At 37.8% G+C, this 25080-nt stretch overlaps 2 protein-coding genes and 1 long non-coding RNA gene across 6 annotated transcripts in view; all 3 read right to left on the bottom strand.

The window, feature by feature from the left end:
- On the bottom strand, nucleotides 1-5059 carry LOC148047993 (uncharacterized). The gene is made up of 2 exons (XR_015695899.1): nucleotides 4947-5059; nucleotides 1-1652 (listed from the first exon to the last, which is right to left on the bottom strand). It is a non-coding gene; the product is annotated as an uncharacterized LOC148047993 (long non-coding RNA).
- Nucleotides 5060-14219: 9160 nt separating this feature from the next.
- LOC106541268 (tripartite motif-containing protein 54) lies at nucleotides 14220-21011 on the bottom strand. The gene is made up of 4 exons (XM_014056652.2): nucleotides 20812-21011; nucleotides 19214-19372; nucleotides 17285-17455; nucleotides 14220-14900 (listed from the first exon to the last, which is right to left on the bottom strand). The coding sequence occupies exons 1-4, from the start codon at nucleotides 20983-20985 to the stop codon at nucleotides 14274-14276; spliced, it is 1131 nt and encodes a 376-aa protein (XP_013912127.2). The 5' UTR covers nucleotides 20986-21011; the 3' UTR covers nucleotides 14220-14273.
- Nucleotides 21012-22711: 1700 nt separating this feature from the next.
- PTPDC1 (protein tyrosine phosphatase domain containing 1) overlaps nucleotides 22712-25080 on the bottom strand; it is a 53728-nt gene continuing 51359 nt past the window's right edge. Inside the window, exon 9 of one of the 4 annotated variants that reach the window (XM_014056994.2) lies at nucleotides 22712-24128. In XM_014056994.2, coding sequence (XP_013912469.2) covers nucleotides 24009-24128 — 120 coding nt within the window. In that variant the 3' untranslated portion in view covers nucleotides 22712-24008. The remainder of the gene's footprint in view (nucleotides 24129-25080) is intronic. The other 3 variants (XM_087709080.1, XM_014056998.2, XM_014056995.2) reach the window with 3 other exon arrangements.

Genomic DNA, 25080 nt, shown 5'->3' with positions numbered 1-25080 from the left:
TTTTGAACAAATGAACATTACATTTTTATTGATTGATTGATTGATGCATGCATACATACAAGAGTAGTACTAGACTTAAAATGAGTTTGAAATCACAACCACACTTCTCCCCAATGTGCAAGGGGGGAGGGGGATTGTTCTTAAATTCTTCTGGCAAAGGGGAAAGAATGATTCATCAAGGTAGTTTAAGGAACCTCTGCATTACTTGGTTTATTTTATTCAAGGAACAAAAAAGTAATGGTTAATCTTGCAAATTTATATTATAGAATAACTTACATTAGGAACATGTAATTCGACCAACTATGATCCTGTTGTGATATTAAAGCCCTAAGAAAGGCAGCAGGTTGTATAGTTAACTCCTTATAGGCAAAACCACTGCCCTAAAACTATGCAACCTACTACCTCTTCCTAGGAACCCCACCATTTCTTCATTCTTCTAAAAAGTTGTGAAAAGTTATGCACATCTTTAAAGATTATGCAGTATAAAACACATGCAGGTTCATTACCATTCTTCATTTGTGGTGAACAGGAAACATCCTTAAGTGTTAAATATTTTGACATCCTATCAAATGATTAGTATATAAATAAGCATATCCCCAGTCCATTTGCAACAAAACAATGGTTACTTTCTTAAAGTACAGTTTATTTTCACTAGAATGTATTTTTGAAATAAGACATTGTAAGGCCATGAGCTAATATGCAAACATAATATACTCCATCCTCAACAAGTATCTCTTTCAGTAGATAAAAGCAAAATGATTTTTATAACCTCATGTACAGTTTGCCAGTAAAAACAAAAATTGTAATTTATTTTAAACCAAGCTGCAAATAATCCATTAAGTATACTGTAGAATTTTTACTCCTCAGGGAAGGCAATAGATTGTATAGTTATCTCCTGAAGAGGGCAAAATAACTACCCTACAACTATACAATCTACTACCTCAACCTGATAAGAGAAACATATTTAGAAAGTAAATTTGTTCACAGAATATTCCTTTGAATTTGATTCTAAAAATGTAGCAGGAAACTTTTGGGTTCACATGTCGCCCCTTCAAGGCCCTTTGAATTATGGAAAACAGGTACTAGGAATAGGGAAATAGTGCCAAAACTGGTCAAAAATAACTTGAACACAAAATATTTTTTGGATTTTGCATGAATTATTTCACTTTCAAGTCTCCCATACCATTAGCCAACTTTAAATGCTATTAATATGGCACCAGTGCAAGTTCCCTGTTGCTTACTTTCTTGCTTCCTTGAAATAATGTTCAATTATGTACATTATCTACAACTGCAAGCCGCTTCAGAATAAAATCAGACTAATGTTGCTGATGACTATCTGCTTCCTTAGGAAAGACAGTAGACTGTATAGTTATCTCCCAGTGGTGGGTATGACCCTAAAACTATACAACCTACTACCTCATCCCACAGAGCAGTATCTTCATTTAATAGATGTCAATGTCTTTTTTAAAAGGATGCTAAAACATCTCTCCGGTTGTTTAATTATCTACGGTATTTCAAAGCCGTTCTTTCTAGTTCAGTATCCAAATAATTCAGTCTGTGGAACTTCTCTGGATGAAGAAATTAAGTTGCGTTCAAATACTGATGCAAAGCAACTATTATATAGTGTTCCTCATTCTATTCCACTTTCAAACCTAAAAGAAGGAAGGAAAGTTAATGAAAACCATCCTAAATAAATAGAAGCATGCAACTGTAATTTCAGCAGTAAGAAATGCCAGATGTTATAATACATTAATGGGGCAGGAAACCAAATACTATTCTTTATATTGAAATAAAATGCAGGTTGTAAATAAAGAATGTTTTGGTGCATTTGTTATATGAAAATTGCTCTGGTAGATATGAACATTCAAATTTTGGAAATTTTGAATGAATTGTAGGGTCTTTTTTCTCTATCTCTAACAGATAATTGATCCAAACTAAGTAAGAAATAAAGACAGGCACAAATTAGGTGAGAATAAATTAACATGACGGTAAATATAGGGGTCAAACTTGAATCCCACATATTACTGATAACTATGACATATCCATTGTTTAAAACCATAGGACCCTATAATAAATCTAAACTTTTCTATATTTGAGTGGGATAATCAAAACAGTTGAATAAAGCTTACACTCCTGTAAGTAGGTATTAAAATCCATGTGACGTTGCCCTTGCAATATTCTGGTAAATTTATCTAAAGATTTAATACATTTAAAAGTACAGCTTATGTTTTAGTACATTGGGAATTATTGAATGTATTACATATGCTTTGTAATACATTTGCTTTGTCTGTGATGCATATAATTTAAAAAAAGTACATATAGTTATTTTTCAAAGTTAACAGCTCCTGAGAAGCTTATAAAATATTTGATCAATTGCTTCTTCTGAGAATATAAAACTGAAGAGGAACAAATGACAATTTATTCCCCAAAATAACTATTTGTATTCAATAATTTGATTTAATAAATTTGTAAATCAGATTTCATGTCATTATTTGAGTTAATCCATCAAGTTACTTGAAATTAATAAATTTCAATGAAGCACTAAACCATCACTGCTAGTTTCCCTTTCAAGACAAAATGTTAATTCTCACCACCAACACCTGCACTTGAGGTTTAGTGGCAGCAGCAATCACTCAGCATTTGTAGCAAACAATGAAAAAACATCCACCATTTGGTTATTTCAAAAGTGCTTTAATCTTTTATAAGTTTAGGAAAAGATCAAACACACCAAAAACAGCACCCATATTTGACAGTTGCCTGAACTAAGCTTCACATATATACTAATTTACTCTAAGTAAAATGAAACCAAATCTCTTTCAAACTGCTGTTTAGTAAATCCTTACTCAGAAATGCGTATTTTAAAATTTAAAGAGCCAAAAGTTTGCATTGAAAATTGCTATGTCAACTGAATGATTCTATATTCCATGAATCTCAGACTACCATTAACATATTTCTCACATATTCAAACTTTTGAAAGTTCTGAGAAATAAAGCTGTCAACAGTTCTACCCTCCTTATAATAAGGAATCTTTTTGGAAGTCTGACTGGCTTAGCGTAAGGTAAAAGCAAATCAGTCTATTCCATGGTTTGTTACTTTATTTTAGCAGTACAAAATTTTATTGCTATAACATTTTATATGAAACTAATCTATATTACCAATATATTTCTATTTTAATATCTGTTATAACAGTTTTCAAAGACTGTTAAGAGTTGCTTTTTGAACCAATTACTAATTTAATTAATTTCAAGACACATATGCAGGAAAATTTCTTAAATACCTCATCTTAGGTTTATGCCTGGAAAAAGGAAAAAAAATCTATATTTCCTCATCATTTCAAATTAAGACACTATACTGTCAGTTTGAAAAGTTAAGTTTAACTTGACAGGACCAAAATCCAAAGTGGCAAAAAATACATAGTTTTGAAGCATTTTCCTTTCAGAGATAGTCAATCCCATCCAAGGACAATGCTCTTCCTTTCCCAGCTGTAGATTTCCTCAGCTTTCAAGTAGGTAATACCATGGTCATCCCACGTAATGAAATTTCACTAGGTAGAGAATATTTTTGTTTTGCAACTTTTACTTCCAACCCAAAGGAAGATACAGAAAGGGCAGCTGAAAAGGATAACCAGCATCCCATTCAGAAAACACTACTCCCGGAGTATAATGGCTCAATGTTTGAATTGGCGGTGAAACCATATCCAAAAAGAATAATTACTAAATTAGCAAGGGAAAAAACACCCGACACTCAAAATCCATTCTGACTCGTATCTCCCAACGAGTCCCAACACGATCGGCCGATTAAAATAGCGGGTGGCTTAAATAAGGAGCGCCACAAAATGAAAAGGGGGTGAAAAATCCTCCCCCTGTCTCTGACGAAGTTACCACACCGCTTCAAATTCAAACCACTTAAGTGGTTCCAACGGGACGGGATGAACAAATCAGCTAAAAAGGCGCTAAAGATTTGATTGCCAGATCCCTCGGGAGATCCCGAACCTCCAACTGCCCCCCCTCCTCCTCAAAAAAAGAAAAAAAAAGCAAGCCTCTCTCTAACGAAAGGAAACGGTCACTCCAAGCCAGCCTGGACAGGATAATTATTCTCCCATCAGAAGAGAAAGACCGCGCGGGAAGGAGAGGGCGGCGCGCCTCGTGGTAGCAAAGCCGCTTGCCAAGAAGCAGCAGCCCCCACCTCTTTCTTTTTCTTTTTGGCCCCGGTCCGCCCCGAGAGGCGTCGGGCCATCGGGAGTCCCCGCCGTCCAGCAGCAGGCCTTCTCCTCCCTCATCTCTCCCTCTCCCGCGCCCCCTCCCCGGTGCTCTCGTGGTCCGGTGCTCGAGCCAGGGGGGGGAGGGGGGCTCGAAGGCGCGCGGCGAGAAGGAAGCTGCGACAGCGCTCGGCCGGCAATAGGCGGGAAGCGGGCGTCTCGAGAGACGGGGCGGGGCTTGCCCATCGTGCTTGGGAGTCCCCGCCGCAGCATCATCTCGCGCCCCACCCCCTTTCCCTCCTCATCCCTCCCCGGCAGCCAAGGTCTCCCTTGCCCATCTCGAACTTGCTACCGGAAGTGACGCGCCCACCTAAGAGAGGCATCTCCGGCCAATCGCGAGGACTACTACAGCCCGGAGGCCAATCGGTCGCCGCCTAGTGGGCGGCGCTTCTCAGACCTTCAGGTTTGTCAGGGAAGGCGCGGCAAGGAGAGGGAGGGGGGGCGAAGGGGAAGAAAGGATGCAGGGCGAGAGCGGGCAGGAAGAAAGGGCGGGAGGAAGGGAGCGGGGAAACTTCGCCCTTTTTCTCCCTCCTTTCCATCGCTTCAGAAGTAACAGAAAGATCGCCTGAAGGCCTAAGGCCATTCTCCCGCGCAAGCGAAACAATCCCGCTCCCGTGCGAACAGGCCAACATCTTATTTCGCTGATCCCGCCTCTCCCCTTCCTTGCTCGCGATCACACGACCGTTACCTGTAATACAGTGATTCCGTCTCCACAGCACCATCCAGGACCCGGATGGAGTCGTCTTCGGTAGCGGCGGCGGCGGCGCTACTGCAGCAGTGCTACCGCCTTTCACAGCGTTGGATCACGGGAAAAAAAACGGATGACGTTCCCACCCCCTCCCCAAAGCGCCTAAGAAAGCTCCGCCTTCCGGCCGTGTGGCGAGTTAGGAAAGCGGGCAAGCCATCCGTCCGTTACCGCGTTTGGATGTGACCATTGGCGTAGAGTCGGGATAGCCCCGCCCTTTTGATAGATCGCGAGTTCTGATTGGACAAGATGAACGCTCCTGTGGCAGCAGCTGGCTTCCTTACCTGGTTGGGGCTTGAATGCTGCGGACCTCGATTCATCTCTCTCTTTTTTTCCAAGGCGGGAGAATGTCTTCCCATTGACGGGGCGGGGGCGGGGAGGCTGAGCATCAATCTCGCCGTAATATAATCACCTCATCCTTGCTTGAAGATGAGTCAGAAGTGAATCCTGCGAGGTTCGATGCCAGCATTCGCGGAAATAACATCTGTGCTCTTCCATCCAGCCCCCCCGCCAAAAAAAACCCTAAATTAGGAGCCGCTCTTCACGATCCTACTTACAAATCGCATTGAGATCCCCTGTAAAAAATGATTTTCGGGTCGCCTTCCTGATCGGAAAGCCACTACGGCAGAAAACGAATTCAATAATTAGGTAGTAAAATACAAGCGTACAAGTTCAGATAATATTCTGATTGTTCAGGTAATTCTCAGAGTTCAGTTAGGCTTGCTCTCAGGTAAATGTGTATAGGACTGCAGCTCCCATTACTTTTGCTGCAGCATGATAACACGGCATGGCAACCTCTCGGGCATGCGGAAAATGGAAACTAGGAAAATGGAACCTTCCAAGACATCTGAGTTCTGTGGAATTTGATGGAAGCGCGTTTGGAATTGGGTCAGACGCTTTTGCGAGCAAACTGACAGTTTTCTTTTAAAGGGGCGTAATAAAAGGCCAATATGGTACTGGTGATACACTTGGAGGGCAATCTGGAAAAATCGCTTTGCGGTGTAGATGTCTAGGATGGATTTTTGGATGGATTGGGTGCCTTAAAGTCATCTATGACTACACAAAAGAGAAGAAATCTTGATGGTGCTTCATCTATGATTGCAGCTTTCTTACTGCTATAACTGTGCAATTTGCATATAAGTATCTTGTGGGAGCAGATTTACCGTAGAAGTCATTTTCTCTTTACTGAAGTGCTAATTTAAATTTAATCTTCAAAAATTATACTGCATAATTTACACCCACACAATAATTAATTTCTGTATAGCAGATTCAGGGAACTTTAGGCTGCACAAGGGCTGTTTCCTAATAGACACAGTATGTGCAATGCCTTATGTTCTGTATTTGTGGGCTCACTGTTGGTTGTAAAAAAAAATGTTCAAAGCACATGACTTTAAAGCTTAAACAGTTCCATTGCTTCTTTTCAACAGAGAAACACTGAAATGATACATGCTTCTTTCTGTTACAAGTTTACTTATGCAAAGCATGTGATATTTTATCTGCAACGATTGCCTCTTCCTTATGTGAGATCCCAAGAAAGCAGTCATTCTTCAAAAGATTTTTTTTTAAAAAAAAAGCAGAAGTTCACATGGGGGAATAGAAGCTGTTAGTTTTACTTCCCTACTTTAAACTTCTTTGTAAAGGGAGCACCATCCTCATTATGTGTTCTTCCTCTTTTTTTGTCCTCGGTTTCTCTCTTAGTCTTCAGCTTCTCTCTTTGAATATATATATTGGGGGGGGGAGTCTAATTGTTTATTGGGATATTGAGATGACATTAAGCGGTTTGGTTGATAATTTCTATAAGGCAATCTACAGGAGATATTGTAGTCTAAGAATCTTCCAACTCTGTTATTAATACATGGTCAGGAGTAGAGAACATATTAGGAACAGAATTCAAAAAGGCTCCAGGACTGGACAAAACAGACTATGTCATAAAAATGTGTACAAACGGAGAATTATTAAAAGAGCCTATCATTGCATGTCCTATAAATATGCAGAAAATATCTGCATTTTTCAGATAAACACAGTAGCCAATCTGAAAAAGGTAATATTAACATTTTATAGAAAGCAGGAGACTAAGTTCTAATTCCGCTTTAGGCATGAAAGTTGATTGGATGACATTGGGCCACTTTCTCAGTCCAACTCACTTCATAAGATTGTTGTGGTGAAAATGGAGAGAAGGTACTTGGTATAAAAATAACAAAGACAATCAATAAATAAATAAGTAAAGCAAGAAGAAGAGATAAAACTCTTATGAGGGCTCAGTGACCCGTATCACTTGGTCATTAAATTTACCTTCCAGGAATTGTTTTAATAAGCTAAACATTGAGCAATACCATGGTTGGAACTGTTTACTGAAAGTAATCATGCTAGTTCATGAAATAATTTAAGGTGATATCCTCTTGTTCCTATCCCTTTTTTTCACTCAGTCAATGGTGTTTCTCTAATGATTTTCCTATTTCAGGGAAAATAGAATTGCTGTTGAGATTGGTATAAATGTATAAATAATTGTGTTGGCTGAGGAGATGGGATTTTATCATTTGCTCATATATTGTTACATAGAAATGAATCAAACATTTTCTCTAAATGGTTTCTAAAAGATCATGAAATTTCAGTTCTATTTTTTATCACAAGAGGGAGCCTGCATTCCACTTTCATATACTGTATATATGAGAATGAATTCTTACAAATCTCTTCAAAAAATTTTTTACTTCTAATGTTGGGCACAGTCATTTTTAACAGTCACAGGAAATAAGAATGAATAACACTTTAGCCTTACATTGTTTAAATACTGATCATCCATTTCAGTTGAAGTACTAGACTTTTTGCATTGTAATATCAATTTCATAATTATTTGTATGGTATAGCAACTTGGAACCAAGTCTTATTTTCATTGTACTCCCAGTAAAGGTCCAGGCGGTGATTAATGCCTCTTTGTTTTGTTTTGTTTTTTTTAATTTTATTTTCAAAACAAACACAACACAAAATATCCCTTCTTTACATACTGTAGAAAGTGTATCAGTTGGTTACAAAAAGGCCTCTTTGTTGAAGGGGGTGGTAATAGTGCCCTGAAGGAGGCATTGGTATACCCCCTTCTTAAGAAGCCATTCTTGAACTCCACAATATTAGAAAACATTCTTCCAGTCTCCAATTTTCCCTTTTCAGGAAAGATTGTTGAGAAAGTAGTTAGCACAAAGCTATCAAGGGCTGTAGATGAAGCAGATTATCTGAACTCATTTTAGTCTGGGTTAGGCCATGGCCCAGCACTGAAACAGCCTTAGTCATGCTTGTTATTGACCTTTGAAGGGATCAGGATGGGGTGATGCAACCATTCTGCCCCTTCTGAATTTCTCAGTGGCTTTCAGTACCGTAAACCATGGTATCCTTTTCAACCAGCTTCAGGGGTTGGGAGGCACTATGTTATATTAGTTCTTAGCCTTCCTCTGCAGCTGATTCCAGTTGGTGTTAATAGGAGCCTTTTGCGGCTCCTTTTTAACATCTACCTGAGAAAACTAGGGGAGATCATGTCAGTATGGGGTCTGGTATGATCAGTAGCCTAATGATACCCAATTATCTCTATCTCTAGCCAGACAGTAATGTGAGGGTGCTGGTCAGATGCCTGCAGGCTGTAAGGATCTGAATGGAAAGCAACCAGCTTGGGCCCAACCCTGGCAAGACAGATCGGCTCTTTGGTTTTTGCTCTCCACTCCCAAGACTCAGGTATATTCTATTTTTGGATGGGGTGGAACTTTCCCAGATTGAACCAATGCACACTTTGGTAATCCTCCTGGACTCGTGACTTTTGCTGAAGGAGCAAATGGCAGCTCTGATGAGGGAGGCCTTTTCACAGATATTTTTGGGTGAACCAATGGTGTCCTTTCTTGGACCGGGAGACCTTGCTGATAGTCACTCATGTCTTGGTCATCTCCTGATTGCATTACTGCAATGCACTACCATTAAAGACCACCCAGAAGCTTCAACTAGTCCAGAATGCAGAGGCATACATAGTGACAATGTATCAGAGTCAGACAGGGAGGAGGTTGGGGAGGAACATGGACCAGTCCTGGCATCTGGGGAAGGCTCAGATGAGAGCTTTGCATCAGAGGCAGAGAGGCCAGAGCCATCTGGGAGTTATGTGCTGCTTCAGAGCCACCAGAATCGGACAGTAGTGAGGCAGAGGAACAGCCCCCCCCCCTGTTCCCAGTGCTCGCATGCACAGAGCTGTCAGAAGGCAAGAGCAGTTAAGACAGAAGGGACAACTCGGGAGTAAGGCTTGGAGGTAATTGGCCCCTCTCATAGGACATACAGAAGGAGCAAAGGCATGTGAGTTTTTGCAGGAAACAATTTGTTTCATGCTGGTCAGTTTACCTTCTGAAGTTCCGTTTTGACTCCGTGTGGCCTTGCCAAGATAATTGCCAATTAAGACTTTGGCAGCATTTCAAGGAAAATAAAGGCGGGTGCTTATCAGCCTTATCCCGAAGGACTTTGGCAGCCCACTGTAGGACTCTTTACAACTATTTGGGACTCATTATGGCTGTGAATAAACATAACTCACAGCCTTTGAAATAAAAAGAGGGTTTTGGGGACTAAGCGTGTGCTTTTTACTCTATAAAGAAGCCTAGGTCAGAACAGGTTTAGCCATGTAACATCTCTGTTGTGAGAAGTTCACTGGCTTCCAGTTTCCTTCCTTACAGGTGCAATTCAAGGTGCTGGTCAAGGTGCCTTTAAATCCATATATAATACAGAGCCAGGTTATGTGGGATTGCTTTTCAACTAAAGCATTATCTTCGTCCCTTCCCTGAAACATTGCCACTTTTAGGGATCAAGGAAGTGTGCCTTTTTGGTGGCAGCCAGAAGTGGGTTCTTCCCTGTACAGTACGCCAGAATAGGTAGTGAAAATCTGATGTACTGGACAGGACTGATAGTAATGGTAGCCTGGCCACGGCCCCAAACCTGTTCTCCCAGAAGCTCTTCGTCAGAAGCTTTTTTTAAAAAAAGCCTTTTTTCTCTGCTGGTTCAGGCAAGGGAAAAAAGGCTTTAAAAACTAAAAGCGAGAGGGAGGGAGGAAGAAAGAAAAAAAGAAAGAAGGAAACTCACTTTCCAGCAGGGAGATTCAGCAAAGGAAAAAAACAAATTCTGTTGCTTTAAATTGGAACTGAGCATGCCTGGCTGTGGAATTCTGGGGGTTGAAGTCCACAAGTCTTAATGCTGCAGACTTTGGAGATTCCTGCTTTAACTTGAAAAGCTGCTCGGAAGGAGGTTTGCAAAGTGACATTCAGCAGTTGGTTTCTGGGTCAGCTGAACAACAAACTGAATAAAAGGAAGGATTCTTATATGGTTCTATGTTTTTGAAGTTTTGGGGTTTGTGCAATATGGCCTTTGTGTTTGGATGATTCCCTGCTTGTGTGAATGGAGCCAAACTTTCTATAGGCTCATTATCTCTATGTGGAATGAGTCTCAGGCAGGTTTCTTCGTTAGCAGCTTGATTTTTCCTTTTCTGAGAGCCTTTCTGGGAGTAATGTTTTATTTGGGTGGGGGGTTGCTTCCCACGGGGAAAGAAGGAAGGAAAACAGCACAACAATTTAAGGCTAGAAGGCTACTTAGAGGTCATCTAGTCTAACTCTCTGCTGCAGCAGGAAACTTTACATTGTCTGGATTATTTTGGTGCCTCTAACAGAGAGGAAAATTGCCAGATAGGAAAAAGAGTTTACTAGGACAAGACTGCCTTGCAGAGGAAGGCAGAGATAGTCCTTGACTTATGACTACAATTGAGCCCAAAATTTTGGTTGCTAAGCAAATGTTGTTAAGTGAGCTTCACCACATTTTACCCAATCAATACATGACATTTCCTGTGAGTGACATCGTTGACCACACCTACCAGTCACATGACCACCGAGCCACGCTCACAAAATAGGTAGTAAACATTTTTGAAACCCACCCCTGGTGGCAGCTCCTGCCCTATGAAACGCTCTTCCTCCTGAAGTTTGAAAGGTGTCTACCCTCTAGCTTTCTAAAAAGCACTGAAGACTTGACTTTTCCGTCAAGCACTGGGATAGGATGAGGTGCCAGGTATGATCAGAAACCATGTGTAAATGTTTATTGTTTTAATAGTTTTAATATGGTTTTATGCTTGTTTAAGTATTTATGCATTTCCAGTAACGCACCCAAAGATATCAGAACTCCAAGCCAGGTCCCTCAAAAAACATGTTTATTGGATGCATCATTTGGGCACGGCTAGTGAAAACCAACTCTGAAGTTTCCCACGTTAATAGCATACTTAAAAGAGTGTTCCAAGTCATATTGTCCAATTAAAACAGTTGGTGGGTTCCCTGGTCACTCCTCTCCTCCTTCAAGTGCCACCTGCTGGGATGACCTTGGTTCCCAGGGGAAGGCTTGTTGTTTTGTCTGTGAGACAGTCCACCTACTTCTCCCCCACCTTAGAGTCCGTGGCAACTATGAAGCAGCAAAAGATAACCAGGTTCAATTCAGAGTTGACATAAGCCTTGATGGGAAGCCGTTTGGTATAAGTTGAGCAGCTATATAATTATTATGAATAAAGTATGTGCAGAATTCTACTTAAACTATTTTATATTTGGGCTGTGAAATTATAGAATCTGCATAAATATTTTCCTGTTGCAACAATAAGATAAGAAATTACTTGTAAAAATCCCATAGTTAACTATTTTAAAATGGAACGCTTTTGTTCTCTTGACTCTCTTAGTTTGAATCTGACATTTTGATTGATGGAAGCTGACTCAAGAGGAAATGACAATTAATCACTATCCAATAATAGATTTCTATTTTTATTGTATATAACTATCTTGTTCTGTATCTTATATAGTGAAATATTAATAGGATAAAATAAATAAATAATTTTTTTAAATTACTTAGACTGCATTTTTCAAATATTTGATTGCGGTACAAAAGCAGATTGTATCACATTTACTCAAAGATCAAGTAAATTCATAAGTAATGTCATGGACAATCATTTCTCTAATAATTTTTCAGATAGGCAACCAGCATCTGAAACTGAGAAAGAAAATTTGTCCCACATGTATCTTAGTAAGAAATATGAACCTTGATCCAAAGTTTTCTCATTCAAATCACAATTCTGTTAAATGCTTCATTAATATTTTTTAGTATTTTTGTTGAAATTAAATGTCTTACGTGATTAAGAGTTCAAGTAAGGGTTTGATTCCCATTTTAGAAATGAATGAATTGAAAGAGAAAAATAATGACTTTTTTTTCCACAAAGTTGACATTAGAAACTTTAGAAACTTGCATGTATCATGAACAAAATGAATTTGTCATTTAATGAAGAGTTTTGGCTCTAAGCATTGAGTTCAGCAAAGCTGATAATTTTACATATTGTAAATGGAAAGAAACTTATTCCCCTGACAGCGAGGAATGAATTCAGAACATGAATTCATTATCTGTGCTAGAGTCTTTATAAAAACTTTCTTTAAAATATTTATCTTCTAAAAATAAGATTTGAAGCAGTATGTTTCCATATGGTCTGGGTTTAATTTTTTAGCTTAAGGATTGAATTAGTTCTATACCGATACTATACAGGTAAAATATTAAACATTTTTCTTTGTTTAGGTAGTTTCCTCTTCTTTTTTTTTCTGTTAATTTCTCCTAATCTCCACTAATATAGATTTTTACTGGTTGTATAACCACTAATGAGTCCTTTTCTGCCCATGTCGTAATTAAAAAATATTTTTAAAAATAAATCCTAATTTACAGATTATCCCAATGCTCTGGTTATTGACATGTGCTGCATGTCAACTTGAAATGATAAAATCTAAGGCAGTAATCAGTGATCATTTGTAGCATTTTTTTCAGTTCCACTGATTAACGTATCAATACCATTCCCATACAAATCTCTAATATTCCTAGCATTTCTTTCTCTTCATTTTCATCCTGAATCATTTCATCACTTTTAATACCATTTATTTATTCTCCCAGAGACTTACTCAGTCCTCTTCACTAATTTACTTCCATCAAAATAGTTTTGAATTTTCTCTGCCTCTTAAACTTTACCGTTCCTTACTCTCTTTAATTACAAGCTTTACAATCATATTTTTGTCTCTACAGACAATATTCCTAATTTTTCTTCCAGGATTTATTAGAGGAATCAATACCAACACGTTTGTCCACTATGCCATGTGTTTATGCTGTACTAGGCAAGCTAGACTCCATAACCTAGAAGAATCTTCCTTACAAGCCCCCATTCTGTGAACTAGGTAGCATGTAGGTTGTACTGACACAACAAGAGTATTGCCAACTCTGTTTTGAAATATAAGAATACAGAGCCATTTTCCAATCGTTATTTCATGCTTAGAAACAGTTCTGTGGTTCCAGTGCTATAAATTATGGGTAACAAAGGCCATGTGGAAAAGTCATTACAGAAGAGTGGTGTTCATATCAACCTATACCTCTTGCAAATAATTAACCTCCCTTTTATCAGCCTTTTAATCTGCATCACTGAAATGTGTTTTAATTTAAGCAATACAGATCCTCCCATGTTCCAAATTGTTAAGAACTAGAATGCTAATGTTGACTAGAGATAAGCAAAGTTGAGGGAAAACTGGCTTATTTGGAATTATGAACTGGCGATCCACAATTGCTAAAAGTGCTTCATGGCATAAGGAGGTTTTAATTGTTCTATGATGATAATGAAATTGGATATAAAGTGCACAGTGATCAAAGCAGACTTTCATTTTCTACTTAGCACTTAAGATATTCAGGGTTAGAGAGAATCTTAGACTCAGTTCAACATTGTGTAGAGTTGCAAAGTAATTCTTACTTTCCTTAAACTGATCTATGAGGAATCTGGGTAGTAGATTTGTCACCTATATTATATAAAGCATTGTAATCCAAAGTTGCAGAGAACTAAGATTTTTAGAAATTCAGTCATATATTTAGCAGAGCACTCAAATAACAAAACCTGCAAAAAGCCAATAGTTCCACAACCCTTCTTTAAACAATCAGGAATCCTCTTTATTTGTTCCTATCGTCAGATTTTGCATTTCTCCCCCCCCCCCGCCTTTCAAATGACTTTCTAATCTGAAAGTGATAATTAACACCGGCTGGTGTATAGTATATCAAATAGCATACTGTATTGTTGAATTTATAAATATTTTACTTCGGAATTAACACTGAACAGCCAGTACATTGACATTTTGCTATTAGTTTTTAACTCATTTGAATGTGGAATATAAATATAGTATTCTTTTCTAAAGCACATTACATCATAACTTTGCTTGATACTCATTTTGCTTCTAGTGGGAGGTCGGTTTTACGTGGTGTGTTATTTCCTTCACTGTGGGAAATGTGTTGATTAGGCTCTTGCTTCATTTTACTTGATTTCTGGAAAAAATCGAGTACTTCTTGGCAGAAATGTTCATTAGAAATTCCACCAGAGAAAGAAAATGCAGGACATTCCAGCTTGAATGCTTCAGGGGGCTCACTGGAACTTGCAAGAGTTTCATCAGAATTACAGGAGATATAATTATTAATGCTGATGCCTTTGATCAAATTCTTGAAATAATGCCCAATAGAAATATTACAGCCATTTGTATCTTGTTGCACAGGCTTTCCTTCTGTAAGTTTCTCTAACTTACTTCTAAATATTTTGTCTTCTTGAAGAAAACACACTGAAGTGGTATGCTTTTCCAAAAAGGCTTTCATTTGATGATAAAGGTGTGTGGGGACTTGGAAGTCATTTGCTAAGAGCTGCAGCTTTTCTAGTTTTGTAGAATAATCCTTGTGTAACTCTCCTTTCAGCTCAGCCATTCTGCATCTGATACCTTTGATTAGGCTGTTCCCTACAGCTTCAATCATAATCTTGATACCAGTATTGGTATACACAAGTTCGGTGATCTTTACTTCAATTTCCTGTCAAAGTATAATGCATAAGAGCTTAGAAACAGTAAAAAAAAACTATTTAGAGCAATGTAAATGTTTGAAAGAGAATTCTGAATACTTGTTTAATTTGGGTAATCAAAACAATGATTGATAAATACCTTTGGTGGCAAAATTACAAAGATATTGCCGCTCTGATATTGTAGATAGTTTGTTAAGATGTTTTCTGCATAAAATCACACATCATGAACGCACCACGTCAGAGGAATTCTAACTTTCAACTAAGGGCTTCATATATTTTAAGTATTGGAAGTCACCTCGAACGTGACATAATTGAATGACAATGTGACTGCCATTCTAATATACAAAGCTGACTAATACTGGCAAAATTTTGTGATACTGTTATTATGTCCTATTTCAAAGACCATAATAGTAAGAAAAAAATTGAGAAATATTCTTTACCATATGAGCCAAGATAAAAACATATGAAGTTGAACTACTATGAGACTACTGGTAGAAGCAGAGGTGGATATACGCTCATAATTTTTCCATAACTCCAAACTACAGGTAATCCTTAACGTACAATAGTTTGTTTAAGTGACTGTTCAAAGTTATAACGCAGTTAAAAAAATGACTTATGATCATTTTTCACACTTAATGACTATTATAGCCTTGACATGATCATATGATCAAAATTAAAATGCTTGGTACTACTGTACAACTATATTTATGATGGTTGTAGTGTCCTAGTCATGTGATCCCTTTTGCAACCTTCTGACAAGTAAAATTAATGGAGAAGTCAGATTCACTTAACAACCATGTTACTAAATTAACAACTACAGTGATTCAATTAGCAACTGTGGCAAGAAAATTCATAAAATTGGGTAAAATTTACTTTCAAATATCTCGCTTAGTAACCAGTTTTGGGTTCAGTTGTGATTGTGAGTTGAGGACTATCTGTAAAAAGAGACTTGGCTCATCTGGGCTTTGCTCCAAAAAAAAAGTCTCACCCTAGAAAACTTTGCACTTCTCTACACTTAAAATATTGTCGTTTTCTTTTATAGGAGACACTGAACTAATAACTTTAATGTTGTCCATTGGTTGATAGATTGTACTTTTCATTTAATTTACACGGCTGCTAACTAAGTGTGCAACTCTCGGAGGCTATCTACTTAAAAACAACAAAAATCACCAGAACAAAAGTTAAAACACATTATACCAAGGCTATTTATGCTTCTATACTAATAAACTCCCTGAAAATGAGATCACCTAAGGTCCTGGCTTGTTGCCCAAGAGGGAAGGGAGAATCAAGTATTCAACACCTATAAAATAGCACTGTAGCATAATCATTGGGCTGGAAAAGATCTTAGAGGCCTTCTAGTCCAATCTCTCACCAGAGTGGAATCCTCAACCATCCCAAAACGAATTGTCACTTTTATGGCTTTTGCTTTTTTTTTTTTTTTTTTTTGCTCTAGCAACTTTTTTCTAGGCTCTGAATGCTCATCAGTTCTAGTTTCATATGAGATATTTTGAAGTCTATGGCAATGTGATGCAACTAATTTTCTCAAAGGTTATTTCAATGCCAAAAGTGACATTGAAATGGATTTAATATAGTAATACAACCAAACATATTTAAGAACTAATTTAATGGAATCATACTTATGACAGCTTCAATCTCTAGTTTCTTTTCATTACTTCTCTCTTAATTGCTGGGTGTTTAAATCCAACAGCATTGATTCTGGCGTCTTATCACCAATGAGGAATCAGCAGGTTTAGATGGAAAATTAAAGATTTACACTGTGCCACCTCTTTGCCTATCACTGTGACTTGTCTTTTGATTGCTACTTTCAAGATACCTCCCTATGCCTTTTTCCCACCCGAATACACACACACATACATACACAGCCCATAGTATTTGATTCTCCTCCTGGTAGGATGTAATTAGATAGGTGCTAAATTTTAACTAACCATATAATTTACTTTTTGTAAATGCATTTTATTCTGGTTCCTATATGTAATCCTTGACTTAATGATGGTTTGGAGTTATAACGGTGCTGAACAAAGTGACTTATAATCTGTCCTTAGGTTACACTGTTACAGCACCACACCCACCACCCACCATGGTCAAGTAATCATGATTCGGGCACTTGGCAATCAGATCACATTCAGGATGGTTGCAGTGATCTGCAGTCATGTGATCAAGATTTGCAACCTTCAAAACTTGGCTTCATGAAGCAAAGTGTGTGTTGGAAGCCAGATTTGCTTAACAATCATGTGATTCACATAGCAACCAAGGTAGGCAAGGTCATATAATCAAGTCTGGTCATGTAATCTGATTTTTGAAATCATGAAATAAAAGCACTGAAATAAAAATTCTCATGTCATAAAATGAAGGAATCAAGTTTCTTGGACTGTACCTTCCTTGCCTGTTCAGCATATTCAGACTGTTGGCATACCCAATCTAAACCTTTCATGAAACTCTTTTTCCTCTCTGCATACACTTCAGCAATTTTTGCTACAGTATGGGATTCATGGTCTCCAAAGAGCTTGCAAATGGCACATATTGGTTTATCGTCAGTGAGACATACCTGGATGAAAAGACATTGTTAAGTTATTTCCTGGTGGCATAGTCTTAGAGTGCAATACAATATTTGCTGCTGTTGGTGTTTTTTCATCCAGGGCTAGATTAGGGCTACCATCCAGTGGTGGGTTGCAATTTGTTTTACTATCAGTTTGCTCATGTGCGTGTGATCCCTCGGACATGATACTTCTGTGTATGCACATAAGCATCTGGGCAGGTAGGTGGAGCCTCCTGCCGCCACCATTACTAGTTCGCCCAATCCGGACTGAACTGGCAGCAACCCACCTCTGCTACCATCCCTAACTCTAAAACTTCAAATAACTACAAATGATTTCAGGTTTTCAAATCTCTTTGTTGTTTACAGGGTGCTCTCAGGGTGAATGAAAAGCTTATTTTAGTTATGGTACTGTAAGAAATCTGGAGCTTCTAAAGTAGAGTAGAGCCAATCTGAAATACAATTCCTATCCAGACCTCAGTCAACTCTGTTCAATAGTGAGACGTGTACTTAATTCAGCAAAATCGGCAGGGCCACAAGTTTGTCACACTTCCTTGCTATAAAGTGAAAGTACTATTTGTCACTGGAAACATAACAAGCAGTTTAAAAAAAAGAGGAATCCCAGCGGATTTTATTCCTCTAGTTATTGCTGACTACAGGGAGCTCAAGGACATTGAGCCAGCGCTGTCCGAAGACATCTCCATGGTCATGTGGTCAGCATGCCATCATGGAGCAGTTACCTTCCCACCAAAGTGGTACCTATTTATCTACTCCCATTTGAAGGATGTGGGGTTCATCACATTGTGTGGCTTTGGGTCTCAAACCTGGGCTGCCCGCTTTTGGAAGGAAGGGGGAAGGGAGAGAGGAAGGTTTCTAATTCTCAGTGCCAGCTCCCGTCAAGGAACATCAGTGGGGAAACCAACAGGATGTTGGAAGCTGCTCCTGCTCTCTCTAATTTTTGTCTGCCTATGGCTATTCTATTTTTCTGTTTAATAAGGATATCTGAAAAGATGATGCAGCAGATCACGGCTTATCAAATATTCTATTAAGATTGGTTAAAATGAGACATTTCTTTAGAAATCAGTAATTACATTAACTGCAGAAATTCAGTAATCACATGAAGCACTTCATGGCATGTGTTGAAAATACCCTTTATTCATCCCTTAGAATTTTAATCAGACTAGGTAATGTATAGGTGTGTGTATGTCTGTGTGGGAAGTTCAGTGATTAAGAATCTGAGTTTGGCAGCTGGAAAGCTGACAGTTCATGTTTGACACCTGAGCTCTGCACAATGGTGGGAGATCCTGTTCTTTTCCCAGCTCCTGTCCACCTAGCAGTTCAAAAGCATGAAAATGCAAGTAGAAAAACAGGTACTATTTGTTAGGAAGGTAACAATGTTCAGTGTTTCACTGCATACTGTGCACTGTAGTGTGATGTTATGCTGGATGCATAACTGCAAAAATACCTTTAGACAAGGTTGGCTCCCTTGGCTAAGAAATAAAGATGAGCATCATCACCCCTAATGACTGGATAGGGGAAACCTTTACCTTTAGATAATTTGTGAGGTTATTATTAAATATATTTGTCACCCATCTCTCATCTCAAGATGAGTCCGAATGGCTATAAAATTCCATTACATTGAGTTATATTTGGAAGAAGTCAGGAGGGCATGTGTGAACTGTAGACTTTAAAATGAACATTCCTCCAAGAAACAATGTATGTATGTATGTTGGTATAAATTATGTTAGTGACAGAAATATTGTTTTATACCAAAGTCATTTTTTCTCCATGCTCTTCACATATTTGAGACAAACGGTCTTGTTCTCTGGCATGAAAAAGTTCAAGCTCATACTTAAATTTTTCAACAACATTCTCCGCTAGGATATTCCTTGGCAAGCCAGTGAGTCCTCCTCCTCTCAAGTACACAATCTGAAACAAAGCCATTGTATAAACAGACTTTTTTTTAGTACCTGCTTTATGCTCAAATTCTTTTAGCAAACGAATCTTTCAACCCAGCTTGTCTTCTGTGGAATGCCTGTTTGCAGCCATGCATTCTAAACTATAGATAGTCTTTGTGTTACAACTGCTCATTCAAAATTACGGCAGTCCTGAACAAAGGGACTTACGACCTTTACCTGAAGTTACAATTGTTGCAGTGCCCCCACAATCATGAACAAAATTCAGGTTCTTGGTCATCTACCCCAGTGTTTTTCAACCTTGGCAACTTGAAGATGTCTGGACTTCAACTCCCAGAATTCCCCAGCCAGCGAATGCTGGCTGGGGAATTCTGGGAGTTGAAGTCCAGACATCTTCAAGTTGCCAAGGTTGAAAAACACTGATCTACCCACCCTTACATTTAGCCACATATATGCTGCACTGCCCCCTCCATCTATTTCTCCTCCACACCATCCTGTTCTGCAGGGTCCCTGCAGGCCTTCGACCTGCTTCTGTACCGTTTGAGCTTGCTTCCTGCCCTGCTTCCCTTCCCACTGTACTGTATAGGAAGGCCCTAGGGCAAATCAGTTACTCCCAAAGATGATCTGCTAAAGCAACTTCAGGAAGAGAACAGGCTGGCCTGCAGTCTCCATATATAGGAAGGCCATGTGGTGCTGTCCTAAAAGTGGACATTTGGGGAACGGCTGCAATTCTCAGATCACAAAAACTGTCCCATTTCCAAAATGGTGCCCGATTCCAGTGTGGCACCATGTAGCCTTTGAGTACGAAGGCCATAAGACAGATCGGCTGCTTTTTCTCAAAGGTGATCTACAAAAAAGGTAAGTTTGCCAAGCAAAGATTGGGGAGTGGTTGAGGGGGTGCAATCCAGAGAGAAAGGAAGCAACTCCAAGGCCTATGGTGACTCAGCAGGGTGGGAAACACCTCAATTAACAATATAACAGGCACACTCTATTATGATCATAAGTTGAGGACTACCTGCATGAATAAGTGTGGCTCATAAAAAGGCACTTTATGATATTTTCCTAAAGATGTGCTCTCCAACTTAAAATTATAGTGAATTATTGCATCATTTTCACTCCATAGGGCATAATTTTGTTCTATCCAGATTTTCCATAATTGGCTTTATCACAATGGAAAGTACTTTTTTTTTTCATTTCACCATATCAAAGTATAGTTTCATAATGAGGACTTTTCTTCATTTCCACTAGTTAGGATATTGGATTCTAACTGGTTTTTGGTCAATAATTTTCCCATGATCTGTGGCCTCAAGTTTCTTTTTCCACAGATAGTTTTCTTGGTAATTGGTTGTTCTCTTGGACAAAGCATATATTTCTTGGAGTTTATTCATTAATATCCAAGTTTGTTTGGAAAAGTAACAAGACATAGTAAGAGCAGTATGAGATACTACTTACTTTTCTGCACATAGGACAACAGAAATGCCCATTGACATGGCTACAATTTTGGAGGGTGAGAATCTTTTCCAGGCATTTTTTGCAGAAATTATGTGCACAAGAGAGGACAAGCACTGGGGGAGTGAACAGTTCTAAGCACACTGGACAGGACAGCACCTGCACCAAAGCCTCCATAATATTCCTGAAATGAAACAGATAAAGACCAACTGTAATGTTCTTTTCTAGCTACATTTACAGTTACATTCTAGAATGTCACTCTATGACTCATTTCTCACAGTAACTCCATAGCAACATAAGCCAACAGTAACACCTCAGTTTTTATAGAACATCTAATGAATTCTGAATTTAAAATATTCATTTTTATATCATGGAAATATGATTTAAATTTGTATATTAGATAAATTGTATAATAAGAGTTACATAACTGAAGGTTGTACAATGACTTGGAGCTAGATTTTTCTTCAGTGAACCACTGAACTCAATGGGACTTGTATTACTGTAACCATCATTAATTTAACATCCATTGTTCCATTGTAAGGATTGCTAATTCTGGAGGATATAACCCATTGTTCTGCCTTACAGGAGAATTTGAAATTTCCTGTAAGAAAGAGCAAATAGTAAGTAGTTCAACTAAGCAATGGGTTGATGGATTAATTAATTAATGCAGAACTTGCTCCCTCCAGATATTGCTGAACTATAATTGCTCACAATTCCAGAGAGCACAATCAGTGTTGAAGGATGTTAGCTTATATTCAGCATCTGAATGTGAGTGCCTTTCCCCTTTCAAAATCTGCATATCACATGTATTGTTTAAAGTGGCTTTATCCTACATTTAAAGCTGATGTCTAGCATGCTTCCCAATGTGACGATTGCACATCAAAGGAACTGTGCTACTTACATCAGAAAAACTATTTCCTTTAATTGCAGATGAATAGATTTCACTGAGTGGTTACAGTAAGTGCTTGAAGTATTATGTAATTTCTGGCTATCCTTCTGTACTTGAAGAAAGTACAAAAGCAGAGCAATCAAATTGATGAGGCAATAGATGTAGCTGTTATGCAAGAATGGACTGCAGTGTCTGAGGCTTTTAGTTTGGAACAAGAGAAAGTATTTAAAATTCATTCGCATGAAATGAAAAACATAAATAAGGATAGTTTTTCCCTGTCATAAATTAAAACTTAAGTAACCATTAAATTAAATGTGAGATTAAGATTATGTAAAAAGATAATAAAACTGAATTTGCTGCATGGAAATGTGGAGATGGGCAACAATTTGAATTGTTTTCAAAGGGGACTACACAAATGGATGGAGTGTTGGGCTATCAATGGCTACTAGGTTTGATGGCTAGTTACATAATCATAAATGACATGTCTTAGAATTACTAGATTAACAATGAAGGACTATTGCAGCCTTTCCTGCTTTGGAGTATCCAGATGACATAGTTATTCTTCGAATAGCACAGAATGCTTGAGTAGATGGATAATCAGCCTGATTCATCTTTTATGTATGACATACAACTCTTACTAATACTACTACAACAGAAGTGAATATGGCTGCTAGGGGTCTAATAAAGCCTGTAATATCTGATTGACAAAAATGGCTTTTATCCCCTTTTCACTGTTAACATCCAGTTAAGTATTTTTTTAAATAGTCAATGGACTTACATTCCACATCCAGAGGTGCAGTTATATATCAGCGCTATTAACAGGAGGGGTTGGAAGAGACCAATTCTTATGCGAACAGAAGCAGGATTTGTGGGAAAGGCAAAAATAATAATAATATGAGAGTTTATCTTCTACTTTTTCTAGTTGCCTGCAGAGGTTCTGCATTCCAGTCTGCAAAAATAATTCCATGTCCCTTTCAGATTTCTAAACTCAATAACTGTATTAAGAGTTGATACTAATGACAGAAGCAAAGATGTTCTTGAAGGGATATCTACACAGGAAGCTTCCCATTGTATTTTTTTTTATCAAGGATCTTGTTATCAATCCTGCTTCTAACAGGATATTTTATATTAGTGCCATGCAAAATACTGGCCAAGCATTTTTAGATAGCAAATGATCTTCTATTTTTGGTAAATCTATCTCATGGTCAAAATAAAATCCCCTTCTGGTCTCTTTTGTACTGATACTGTATAAGTAACAAAGAGACACCTTAGATATTTTTGAATGTATTTAAACTCATTTAGTTATCTGGGTTAAGATAAAACTAGAATGAAAAGCTAAATCAAGAATGTCAATAACCATGAAGAAACCCTGATTTATCAACAGCCAGGAACATTTTTTACTGTAAATATTTCCTTTATTTGTTTTTTTTAAATGAGCTCCTGTAATACACATCTCATTTTTCAGATTTACAGTATTTTATTTTAAAAAAATAGAAAGTTTCAACTTTCTCAAAACCATTTATGAGCTGGCAGTAGTCTACCTTCATATTTTAAGTCATCTTTATATTTTTTTGCTACAAATTTATTTTGGCATTAAAATCAATTCTTTTATGGCTACCAAGAAAAAGTCATTTAGCTGTACAACAGTCATTTGTATCAATGTTTACTAATCACAAAATAAAACATAATACCACTAATGTAAACAGCATTTAGGCTTAAAAGTTTTAATACACAAATATTTAACTAAATAAACAAGCAGATTATGGCAGTGAATTATGGCAACAATTCAATGTGAAAAATAGCGGGTTGAATGTAGCTTTCTTCAGCCAATGGGAACAGAGCCTAACAAAGTGCTGCTGAGATCATCCCTGCTTGGGGGAAAAGGTGAAGGAAAAGCAATCTAGGCTGATTCCCCATCCAACAACAGTTGCCAACACTACTGGTCATGGAGCTCCATTCTTCTGTCCCTAACCCTCCTGAACATATTCTTGGTGACATATGGGAGAGGAGGAATTAGCGAGGATCACTTTGTCTACTCTGGAACAAAGGGATTTTTCTCCTTGATCCAACCAATAACTTATCACTGAAAAACTGTATAGCATTTTAATGTAATCTTCAAAACCAAAATGCCACATTACAATCACAAAAAATGGCAAGTTATTAAGTAACAATGTACATACATATATAGGAAAGCAACCTTCTGATATTTAATAAACAACATTAACAGAAATTTTATTCACGCAAAACAAGGGATACGAAAGAAAGGTAATTTTTCAACACTACAAAAAATTGTAGCGTAGAAATGTAAACTTCATAAAAGCTTCCCCGTTTCTTCATTGGCATATTGTCTTTGGTGTTCCAGTATCTGTTTGAAAACATTCTTTAAAATGCTGTAAACCTCTGATCCACTTTCAGAATCATAGTTCATCTGCTGAAAACAAACATAAAGTTATCTTACAAAACATAAGAAACATCAGGGTTTTATGCAGAGGTTTGTCCTCTGAGCTTGCTGGCTGCTTGGCTCCCGGAAGTTTCATTACCAAACTAGGTAACATCTTCAGCGGGTTTTGGGTGAAGTGTCTTGTTTGCTTATATAGGTCTTGTGTTTATACACTGTGATTCAATCAGTCTTGTGACTCAATCAGTCTTCTTGTCCTGAACCCAGGACAAGACACTTTATCCAAAACCCCACTAAAGATGTTACCTAGTTTGGTAATGAAACATCCAGGAGCCAACACCAAGCTCAGAGGACAAACACTCTGCCTAAATCTGCAATCTCAGCTACAAATATTTCTGAATTAATTATTCAAAGTTCTAGTAGGTTACTGTTTTCTTTCAGCTATTCTACGCTTTATCAAAGCAAATGTTAATGAGACATATACTGCGCTTTATTTTATTTTTCTTACAACTAAGCAGGAGCAATTGGTTTCTGTACACAAGGGAAAATGTGTTAGTTCTACAATTTTGTATATTTTTAATAAATCTATTCTGACTCTTGTCATATGTGAAAAAAATAATGAAAAAAAAAATCTGTGTTATATCAAAATAAAAAGTAATGATGACTGAAGTACACATATGAATTTGCTTCCAGCGCTATTCTTTCCTTAGATTCCATTTGTAGAAAGACAACCTGGATGTGATAGAGTGAGATAATATAAATTCTTTCAGCTCACTGAAACTTTGGACTCTATACAAACAACTTATAGCCACTGTTAATAATTTTCCCCAGAAGTGAAACATACTGCTGAGAAAGATGAAACTTTTTATTGTATTATTTATTTATTTGAATGTCGCCTTTATTATAATAACTGGTGTACTAACAGTAGAGTTGCTTATACTCACTGTTCTGCAGATGTGAAATTCTTAACTGTCATTTGTCGGCC

The sequence above is a fragment of the Thamnophis sirtalis genome, unplaced genomic scaffold (assembly GCF_051295495.1).
Source record: "Thamnophis sirtalis isolate CommonGarterSnake01/CBP01778 unplaced genomic scaffold, rThaSir2_p1.2 scaffold_3, whole genome shotgun sequence".
NCBI lineage: Eukaryota > Metazoa > Chordata > Lepidosauria > Squamata > Natricidae > Thamnophis > Thamnophis sirtalis.
Note: the sequence above shows the minus strand (reverse complement) of the source record. Positions and strands in the feature narration are given on the sequence as shown.